Genomic DNA, 10,000 nt, shown 5'->3' with positions numbered 1-10,000 from the left:
TGAGTGTGTTGTGTGTTGTGTGTTTCATCTCTGAGTGTGTTGTGTGTTTCATCTCTGAGTGTGTTGTGTGTTTCATCTCTGAGTGTGTTGTGTTGTGTGTTTTATCTCTGAGTGTGTTGTGTGTTGTGTGTTTCATCTCTGAGTGTGTTGTGTGTTTCATCTCTGAGTGTGTTGTGTGTTTCATCTCTGAGTGTGTTGTGTGTTTCATCTCTGAGTGTGTTGTGTTGTGTGTTGTGTGTTTCATCTCTGAGTGTGTTGTGTGTTTCATCTCTGAGTGTGTTGTGTGTTTCATCTCTGAGTGTGTTGTGTGTTTCATCTCTGAGTGTGTTGTGTGTTTCATCTCTGAGTGTGTTGTGTGTTTCATCTCTGAGTGTGTTGTGTGTTTCATCTCTGAGTGTGTTGTGTGTTTCATCTCTGAGTGTGTTGTGTTGTGTGTTGTGTGTTTCATCTCTGAGTGTGTTGTGTGTTTCATCTCTGAGTGTGTTGTGTTGTGTGTTGTGTGTTTCATCTCTGAGTGTGTTGTGTGTTTCATCTCTGAGTGTGTTGTGTTGTGTGTTGTGTGTTTTATCTCTGAGTGTGTTGTGTTGTGTGTTTCATCTCTGAGTGTGTTGTGTTGTGTGTTTCATCTCTGAGTGTGTTGTGTGTGTTGCAGGCAGGAGGAAACAGAAGGTTGCCACGGAGAGGGCCGGCCTGGCAAAGGTGAGCTCCGTCCGGTCCAGGTGGAGACGGGTCCCACACATCCTTCCACACTGATGTAAACCCACTGAAGTCAGAGCTGTCTCCATGGGGACGGGGGTGGGGGGCGGTCCTTTAGGGTGGACCAGCTGGTTTCATTTAGGAGACAGACTGAGACCTGAGAAACGTCTTTCTGCTGAGTTGAGCATGTTTGTAACGTTTACTAAAACTAGTCAAACTCTTTTTAACTCATCAGCTGGCTGAGACGACAGAGAGGAGGACAGGGGACAGAGGGGAGGACAGAGAGGTGGACAGGGGACAGAGAGGTGAACAGAGGGGAGGACAGAGGGGTGGATGGGGCAGAGAGGAGGACAGAGGACAGAGAGGAAGGCAGAGGGGAGAAAGGAGAGTTGGACAGAGGACATAGAGGATGACACGGGACAGAGGGGAGGACAGAGAGGTGGATAGGGCACATGGAGGAGGACAGAAGGGAGGACATATGGGAGAAAAGAGAGGTGGACAGGGGACATAGAGGAGGACACGGGACAGAGGGGTGGACAGGGCACATAGAGGAGGACAGAAGGGAGGACATATGGGAGAAAAGAGAGGTGGACAGGGGACATAGAGGAGGACACGGGACAGAGGGGTGGACAGGGCACATAGAGGAGGACAGAAGGGAGGACATCTGGGAGAAAAGAGAGGTGAACAGGGGACATAGAGGAGGACACGGGACAGAGGGGTGGACAGGGCACATAGAGGAGGACAGAGGGGAGAAAAGAGGTGGACAGGGGACAGAGAGGAGGACGGTAGGAGGGACTGATACAGACTGATGTCCGTGTTCTTCATTCTTTCGAAGCTTAATATTAATTCATATAATGATGATGCTGTAATTGTTATGGATGTTTTATTTGACTGAGCTTTCCTTCCAGAGGCGTGTTGTTGACTTTGAAGGGACTCAGTTTGTCTCTGACAGAAATGTGACGAGTCGTGTTCCTTCAAAATGCTCGGTCGAATGTTTTCTGAGAACGTGTCCTTCGTCTCTCGTACCGACCCGTTTGTCTGACTGTTGATCGTCCTGCAGCTTCCAGATCTGAAGGATGCCGAAGCTGTGCAGAAGTTCTTCCTGGAGGAGATCCAGCTGGGGGAGGAGCTGCTGGCTCAGGGTAACGTTGGGACATTTTCTGAAATCTAACCGCTGAACAGGAGACTCAGTTAGAACCGCTGATAGAGGCGAACAGAGGAAACACAAAGTCTGGACTCATAAAAACGTTGTGGACGGGAAGGAGTGAGCACCTGGAAACTAACTGAGGAGACAGACGGAGAGGACATCTTGATCACGAAGCCTCTCATTTCATTTCACTTCATATCACATCTTATGTGGGCAGGAGGAAATGTCTATTAAATGAGAGAAGAACGTCCACAGCTCACATTTAACTGCAGTCGTGACATCATGCTGAAAAATAAACATCGTTTGTAAAAATCCAAGATCTCATCAAACAGCATGAGACTTCCAAACTGCACAATCAGCTTTGCTCATGTTGTGCTCAGTTTACTGCAGCTGTGTGAAGTGGAGATGTCGCCGTGGAGCTTCATCACTTTACATCTGAGCTTCATCTCCTCCACCAACACCTCCAGCTCTCCGTTGTTGACACGATTCACCAAAGCAGCACACGGATGATTTGACACCTCCACCGTTATAATAAGCGTTGCCCACTGATGGCTGAGAGTGAAGGCAGATATGAGGCTGATCTACGTGCGCTCATTTCCACGTGGATTGTGATTTATAACGGGAACACTGCGTGCAGGTGCTCCATGAACTAGAATATTTCAGTGTCTCCTGGTCAGGATGAGATTACTGCAGAGATCAGAAACATCAGCACCTCCACTCCAACAGCTGCCCGGCATTTATGCACATATTCTGCTCTCTTCATCGACAGTTGGATTATTTTTTTGAGAAGTTAGTTTTGTATTCTTTCTCATGTGGAACATGAAGATCCTCACTGCAGTGAGACCTGCAGATAAGAATAAGTCTTGTGTTTGTGCTTCATCCTCAGGAGACTATGAGAAAGGTGTGGACCACCTGACCAACGCCATCGCAGTGTGTGGTCAGCCTCAGCAGCTGCTGCAGGTGCTGCAGCAAACTCTGCCGCCGCCCGTCTTCCAGATGCTGCTCACCAAACTGCCCAGCATCAGCCAGGTAGGACTTCCCCTAGAACTGGTCCAGCATCAGCCAGGTAGGACTTCCCCTAGAACTGGTCCAGCATCAGCCAGGTGGGACTTCCCCTAGAACTGGTCCAGGATCAGCCAGGTAGGATGCTCCACCTAGAACTGGTCCAGGATCAGCCAGGTAGGACTTCCCCTAGAACTGGTCCAGGATCAGCCAGGTAGGACGCTCCACCTAGAACTGGTCCAGCATCAGCCAGGTAGGACTTCCCCTAGAACTGGTCCAGCATCAGCCAGGTAGGACTTCCCCTAGAACTGGTCCAGCATCAGCCAGGTAGGACTTCCCCTAGAACTGGTCCAGCATCAGCCAGGTAGGACTTCCCCTAGAACTGGTCCAGGATCAGCCAGGTAGGACTTCCCCTAGAACTGGTCCAGCATCAGCCAGGTAGGACTTCCCCTAGAACTGGTCCAGGATCAGCCAGGTAGGACGCTCCACCTAGAACTGGTCCAGCATCAGCCAGGTGGGACTTCCCCTAGAACTGGTCCAGGATCAGCCAGGTAGGATGCTCCACCTAGAACTGGTCCAGGATCAGCCAGGTAGGACTTCTCCTAGAACTGGTCCAGCATCAGCCAGGTAGGACTTCCCCTAGAACTGGTCCAGCATCAGCCAGGTAGGACTTCCCCTAGAACTGGTCCAGCATCAGCCAGGTAGGACTTCCCCTCGAACTGGTCCAGCATCAGCCAGGTAGGACTTCTCCTAGAACTGGTCCAGGATCAGCCAGGTAGGACTTCCCCTAGAACTGGTCCAGCAACAGCCAGGTAGGACTTCCCCTAGAACTGGTCCAGCATCAGCCAGGTAGGACTTCTCCTAGAACTGGTCCAGCATCAGCCAGGTAGGACTTCCCCTAGAACTGGTCCAGGATCAGCCAGGTAGGACTTCCCCTAGAACTGGTCCAGCAACAGCCAGGTAGGACTTCCCCTAGAACTGGTCCAGCATCAGCCAGGTAGGACTTCTCCTAGAACTGGTCCAGGATCAGCCAGGTAGGACTTCCCCTAGAACTGGTCCAGCATCAGCCAGGTGGGACTTCCCCTAGAACTGGTCCAGGATCAGCCAGGTGGGACGCTCCACCTAGAACTGGTCCAGGATCAGCCAGGTAGGACTTCCCCTAGAACTGGTCCAGGATCAGCCAGGTAGGACGCTCCACCTAGAACTGGTCCAGGATCAGCCAGGTAGGACTTCCCCTAGAACTGGTCCAGGATCAGCCAGGTAGGACTTCCCCTAGAACTGGTCCAGGATCAGCCAGGGGGATTGACAGGATCAGGTGGCTCACACACCTCCCAAGCAGGTTCAGCAGGATTAGCGAGAGGGCAATAAATCCCTGACTGGCCCAGTTTTCGTCAGGCACCCCGTCCACCCTGACTGACTTGGACTCAGCTTGTAGCCCCAACATCTTTTGAACTCGTCCTAAATAACCCCCCGAACCAGTCGAGCTGCAGCAAGGTAGTACCTACATGTTCTGAACTGGTCCAGTATCACCCACGTAACCCCCCCCCCTCCCCAGCCCCCTTATGTGGTCCAGAAATCAGTCTGCACTCACATCTCCCCAACTGATCCAGAACCTGTCAGATAGTCAGCAAACCTTCCCAGGTAGCTCTAAAACCCAGCTGCCTGGTCCAGAATCAGAGCCGGTCCAAAGCTGATCCATGTAGTCCAAACTCTGCGCCGGCTGTTTCTCACGTGTTGTTTTTCCTGCTCCTCCTGCAGCGGATCGTGAGCGCACAGAGTCTGAGCGAGGACGATATAGAATGAGGAGCGGACCCTCCTCTTCCTCACGTGGACCTCCTCCTCCTTCCATCACGACCTGCCACCGCCTCAGCCTCCATCCGCTCGGCTGACGTCCATCATGTTCCACCAAGGCGTCCTGAAGGGATTTATTTTTTATTCCTGGTTCCCCCGTGACTTTTTTTTTACTTATATTACCCGTTTTGGGGTATTAGAATATCTCGCTCATAAAGCCCAGAGAAACCCAAACCTGTTCCCACTCCTCCATCACGGAGTGTGCGCTCCTGCTCATCCTCCTGCTCATCCTCCTCCTCCTCCAGGGAGTGGAGTGTGCACCACACATCCTGACAGCATCATGGTCCAGGTCCACCGTCCCAACCATCATCGTCATGGCATCAGTCGTAGGAAGTTCTATCTGCTCGGATGCTTCGCCGAGTATTTATTGTTTTATCAGTCGTCTTTCTTTTCGCTCTAGACTTGGAGACACTTTTTAAAGGTGTTGAAATGTTTTGTTCATTTTAAAGAGGATGACCCTCTTTAGAAAAAAATAAAATATGTGAATAAATGAGGTGTCTTTTGATTTTAATTGGAAAGGAACATCATGTCTCCCACTTCTTCAGTAAACAGTCTGCAGTAAGCTTCAGCGCCACCAACCGTCTCGGTTCAGTCGATGCGACGTATCTTCCGCTGCAGAGGATTGTGGGTCAGAACAGCTCGAGTAGTATGGTGGCCTGCAGATGTAGTAGAACATCCTGGTACTTTTGGCATCTTACGTTTTACATACTATGTACTGGGACATACTAAATCTGTTTCTGCCAAACTAAGTAGTAGGTCAGTGTGGATACTGGAACGTACCAAGTAGCAGGTTAGTGTGAATACTGGAACGTACCAAGTAGTATATTAGTGTGAATACTGGAACGTACCAAGTAGTATATTGGTGTGAATACTGGAACGTACCAAGTAGTAGGTTAGCGTGGATACTGGAACATACCAAGTAGTATATTGGTGTGAATACTGGAACGTACCAAGTAGCAGGTTAGCGTGAATACTGGAACGTACCAAGTAGTATATTAGTGTGAATACTGGAACGTACCAAGTAGTATATTGGTGTGAATACTGGAACGTACCAAGTAGTACTTTATCCGGTCGTACCTTCTGGGATGAAGTGATTCTTCAATGTTTTACACACTTTAATTTCTAATACAAAAAGATTTATGACAAAGCAAAGACCACGTTACTCTCTCTGTACAACATGTCAACAACAGAACAGGAACCAGGACAGCAGCAGGCGGTTTTGTAACCGACCTGGTCCTCAGAGGTCAGATGTGAACGGACCGGTTTGGCTTCACTTTCTTCTTCAGTCCTTTCTTTTTAGTTTTTTTGTTTGGATCCACCATCTCTCCTTTGAACGAGTTTTTAGTCGACTTCTGCTGCTTTCCCGTGAAGCTCTTGAACCCTCCCCGAGCGGCTCCCCTCTCCGGCCCCGGGCCCTTCATCGGGCTCCTGCCGGTCCTGCCTGTTGTTCCCGTGATGTCCGTTTTCTTCTTCTGCTTCTCTTTCTTCATGGACCTCTTCACCCGGACGGACCTGCCCTCCAGCTTGGAGCCGTCCAGCTCCAGGGCCAGCTGCACCGAGTCAGCACTCTGCAACAGGTGAGGTGGAGAACAGGGGTGAGGTGGAGAACACGGGTGAGGTGGAGAACAGGGGTGAGGTGGAGAACAGGGGTGAGGTGGAGAACAGGGGTGAGGTGGAGAACAGGGGTGAGGTAGAGAACAGGGGTGAGGTGGAGAACACGGGTGAGGTGGAGAACAGGGGTGAGGTAGAGAACAGGGGTGAGATCAGAGAGCTTCACGAGCTGACGTTACAGTGACTGTTGTCCTTACAAAGGTGGAGAGAAGCAGCTCGTACCTCAAACAGGATGTAGCCGAATCCTTTCCCCATCCCAGAGTTCTGGTCCCGCACCAGTCGCACCGCCTCCACTGTGCCGCACTCCTCGAAATGCCTCCGAAACACCAGCTCGTTGATCTCTGTGGACGCACGGCCGGATGAGCTTCAGAACGACAAACCGTTGACGTGCATGCAGCGTTTCGTCACCGTGAACTCACCGAACGATAGATTCCCCACAAACACGGAGCGCTTGTGATCGTGCTGCAAGACAAAAGCAGGGTTCAGCGTCCAACAACGGGTTCACCGTAACAACGGGGTTCACCTTAACAACGGGGTTCACCTTAACAACGGGGTTCACCTTAACAACGGGGTTCACCTTAACAACGGGGTACACCGTAACAACGGGGTTCACCTTAACAACGGGGTACACCTTAACAACGGGGTACACCGTAATGAGGTTCACCTTAACAACGGGGTGTGCAGACTTACCGCCGAGCTGTCAACCACTCGGTCCACTCGGATGTGAAAGTCTTTCTCGATCTCCACGCCGTTTCTGTCGGGACACACACACACACACACACACACACACACACACAGTCTTTAATGTGGTGAGCTGAGCAGCATGTCCACCGGGTTCAGGTGACCGTGAGGACGGCTCACCTCTCCAGAGCTTTGGCGACGCCGTCCTCGTCCTTAAACACCACGTAGGCGTTCACGCTCTGCTTCTTTGGATGGACTTTACGTCTGTGAGGTGAAAAGAAGATTGTTGTTGTTTTGTTTTTAAATCGCTCATAAAATGTCACCATATATAAAACCTCTGGGCATCTTCATCACTTCTACTGTTGAAGTATAGAAAATGTTTTAACCGTACTGGATAGCAGCGACTCTGCGGGACATGGAGGGATCCTCTCTGACCTGCGGTTCAAACAGAAGGAATCATGGGATTAAACTACAGCACCTGCTCGGGTCGCCGCCCGCCATCTTTGTGTAGTTTTCAGTTGCTTTTTTTACCACAGAGCGAAACCGGATGGATTCGATGGACCCTTTGTCCCTGAAGAGGCTCTGCAGGCTCTGCCGGGGGACAGGTGAGTCAGATCAGACCGAGTCGTCCATCAACAGAAGGTCAGAGGTCGTTAGCGGGAGACGTACCTTCTTGGTGCAGCTGACGGGCAGGTTGCCGACGAACACCGTCCTCTTTGTCTTCAGAGCCTCCTCCTCTTTGAAGGCCTTCGTCTTCTGCCTCTTCATCACCCAGTGCTCCGCATCCTTCTCTACGCCCGACTCCGCCGCCTTCCTCTTCCTCCTCGCCGACGGCCCCGGCGCTCGCTCGGCCTCGTCGGCCTCCTGCAAGCTGCTCTCCCTGAAACCAGCAGACGGTCGGGAATGAGACGATGGAGGATCTGAGGATCGGAGGATCTGAGGATCGGAGGATCCGCCGGTCGTCTGCTTCTCGACTCCTCACCTGTTTTCCAGCTTCTGGTCGGCTGCCGATTTCTCCTTCGAAGGCTGCCTCTTCTTCTGGGGGGGTTGACCTTTGACCCCTGGACTTTCTTTCAGCTGCTCCTGTGGTTCTGTGCTCTTCTGAAAACAAACAAACAAAAACAACCCGTGACTGTGGGCGAAGCTGTTGGACGAGCTGTTCTACCTCCAGCACTGATCCGGGTGCTCTTCTACCTGCGGCAGCTCTAGGACCGGGTCGCTGAGCAACAGCCAATGAGAGCGAGCGACAGAAACAACATGCCCAACCACAGACTGACTTCATGGGCTACCAAATTATTTATCTAACTAGATGGTGATGCAAACAAACAACAAACAGCTGCTTCTGTCACCCGTCGTCTTTAATATAAAACCTCATCCAGTCAGCAGCAGTGTCTGCCGGGGACGGTGGAGGGTAGAATGGGACGATGGAAGGGGACGGTGGAGGGTAGAATGGGACGATGGAAGGGGACAGTGGAGGGTAGAATGGGACGATGGAGGGTAGAGGGGGACGGTGGAAGGGGACAGTGGAGGGTAGAATGGGACGATGGAGGGTAGAATGGGACGGTGGAGGGTAGAGGGGGACGGTGGAAGGGGACAGTGGAGGGTAGAATGGGATGATGGAGGGTAGAGGGGGACGGTGGAGGGTAGAATGGGACGATGGAGGGTAGAGGGGGACGGTGGAAGGGGACAGTGGAGGGTAGAATGGGACGGTGGAGGGTAGAGGGGGACGGCGGAAGGGGACGGTGAGGGTAGAGGGGGACAGTGAGGGTAGAGGGGACGGTGAGGGGGACGGTGGAAGGGGACGGTGGAGGGTAGAGGGGGACGGTGGAGGGTAGAGTGGGCGGTGAGGGGGACGACGGGGACGGGGACGGTGAGGGGGACGACGGGGACGGTGGAAGGGGACGGTGAGGGTAGAGGGGGACAACGGGGACGGTGAGGGGGATGGGGACGGTGAGGGTAGAGGGGGACGGTGGAAGGGGATGGTGAGGGTAGAGGGGGACAACGGGGACGGTGAGGGGGATGGGGACGGTGAGGGTAGAGGGGGACGGTGGAGGACTTTACCTGGACGGCGGGCTGGAACAGGACCGGTCCCGCTGGTGCTGAGGTGCCGAACAGAGCCGACAGCGACCCGGAGGCTGCGGGGTTCTTCTGGGTCAAACTTCCGGCCACCTGACCCACCACGTAGTCAGCTGACGGCTCCCTGCTGAGGACGGAAACAGAGATAGAGGGACATCTGCTGACGTCATTTCATACAGAGGACATGTCCTCCGAAACACATTCAGGAGACAAAACATCCAAACGAACCTCTGCGGAACTTTCTTCATGTTGTCGTTTTATTTCCGGATGATTCTGAAGGTGGAAATAAAACCTGCTGCACGCGCCCCGTCTACCACGACGACATGTGACCAAGACACGAGACCACAGCTGTCCAACTGCGAAGTACCTCCGACATGAAACACTCCGCGGGCACGAAGGTTCCTGACGGTTTTTCCTGGATTTTTGTTTGATTTGAGACCACCGGCATAAAAGACGGAAAGACAGGGGACACTTAAAGATGGACAACTTTAAAATATATTTATATTTACTCTAATAGACATTTCGACTTGTTTATTTTATTTCGCAGGAAACTTGTACGACGTTGAAATGTGTCACTTCCGGTAAGGTGTATGTTTTGGTGTGGGACCGTCGGCGGCCCCGGTAGAACCCAACCGGAGCTTTTCCGGTGTTTCTTGAACAGCTGGATTGATATCCGACCGCTCCACGAACCCTCCGACTCTCTCGGTATCCGCGGGGCTCCGTCTCCGGTTCTTTTTCCCGCCTCGGCATGGAGGTGCCGCCGGACGCGGTGGGCAGGCGGGTGTCCTGCGGCGGGGAGCGGGCTACGGTCCGGTACGTGGGCCCGGTGCCTCCGACTGACGGTGAGACGCGGAAGTCCCGCAGCTTTGATCATGATGCTCATGACGCCTGATGTTAGCACATAACGTGTCTGCGTCAGAGCTCAGACAGCAGCCA

The 10,000-nt window shown here is 52.5% G+C and overlaps 3 protein-coding genes across 6 annotated transcripts in view; 2 read left to right on the top strand and 1 right to left on the bottom strand.

Moving 5' to 3' along the window:
• Positions 1-5,186, top strand: part of tomm20b (translocase of outer mitochondrial membrane 20b) — a 12,331-nt gene extending 7,145 nt beyond the window's left edge. Inside the window, exons 2-5 of the mRNA XM_069167735.1 lie at positions 653-699; positions 1,757-1,838; positions 2,730-2,872; positions 4,604-5,186. Coding sequence (XP_069023836.1) covers positions 653-699; positions 1,757-1,838; positions 2,730-2,872; positions 4,604-4,648 — 317 coding nt within the window. The 3' untranslated portion in view covers positions 4,649-5,186. The remainder of the gene's footprint in view (positions 1-652; positions 700-1,756; positions 1,839-2,729; positions 2,873-4,603) is intronic.
• A 604-nt stretch (positions 5,187-5,790) lies between these two features.
• rbm34 (RNA binding motif protein 34) lies at positions 5,791-9,510 on the bottom strand. 2 transcript variants are annotated; one of them, XM_069167734.1, is made up of 11 exons: positions 9,293-9,510; positions 9,050-9,188; positions 7,971-8,089; positions 7,658-7,868; positions 7,520-7,579; positions 7,380-7,423; positions 7,169-7,252; positions 6,998-7,061; positions 6,727-6,769; positions 6,530-6,648; positions 5,791-6,264 (listed from the first exon to the last, which is right to left on the bottom strand). In XM_069167734.1, exons 1-11 carry the CDS (start codon positions 9,310-9,312, stop codon positions 5,941-5,943), a joined length of 1,227 nt encoding a protein of 408 aa, XP_069023835.1. In that variant the 5' UTR covers positions 9,313-9,510; the 3' UTR covers positions 5,791-5,940. The 2 variants fall into 2 exon arrangements, with proteins under 2 accessions (XP_069023835.1, XP_069023833.1); XM_069167732.1 differs by having other exon boundaries at positions 9,050-9,191; positions 9,293-9,509.
• A 145-nt stretch (positions 9,511-9,655) lies between these two features.
• tbce (tubulin folding cofactor E) overlaps positions 9,656-10,000 on the top strand; it is a 9,724-nt gene continuing 9,379 nt past the window's right edge. For all 3 annotated transcript variants that reach the window (XM_069167731.1, XM_069167730.1, XM_069167729.1), the window contains exon 1: positions 9,656-9,906. In XM_069167731.1, coding sequence (XP_069023832.1) covers positions 9,813-9,906 — 94 coding nt within the window. In that variant the 5' untranslated portion in view covers positions 9,656-9,812. The remainder of the gene's footprint in view (positions 9,907-10,000) is intronic.

Source organism: Embiotoca jacksoni, unplaced genomic scaffold (assembly GCF_022577435.1).
Source record: "Embiotoca jacksoni isolate LCO1_2020_lvr unplaced genomic scaffold, fEmbJac1.0.p SCAF_4, whole genome shotgun sequence".
NCBI lineage: Eukaryota > Metazoa > Chordata > Actinopteri > Embiotocidae > Embiotoca > Embiotoca jacksoni.
The sequence above is the reverse complement of the archived record's forward strand: the minus strand, read 5'-3'. Positions and strand labels throughout refer to the sequence as shown.

Bases quoted from the DNA above. Each gene is read 5' to 3' on its own strand.
- rbm34 (XM_069167732.1), bottom strand. From the start codon at position 9,312: ATGAAGAAAGTTCCGCAGAG. The intron at 9,192-9,292 runs GTTCGTTTGGAT...TTCCGTCCTCAG, and splicing joins ATGAAGAAAGTTCCGCAGAG to CAGGGAGCCGTCAGCTGACT. The intron at 8,090-9,049 runs GTAAAGTCCTCC...GTTTGTTTTCAG, and splicing joins TGTTCCAGCCCGCCGTCCAG to AAGAGCACAGAACCACAGGA.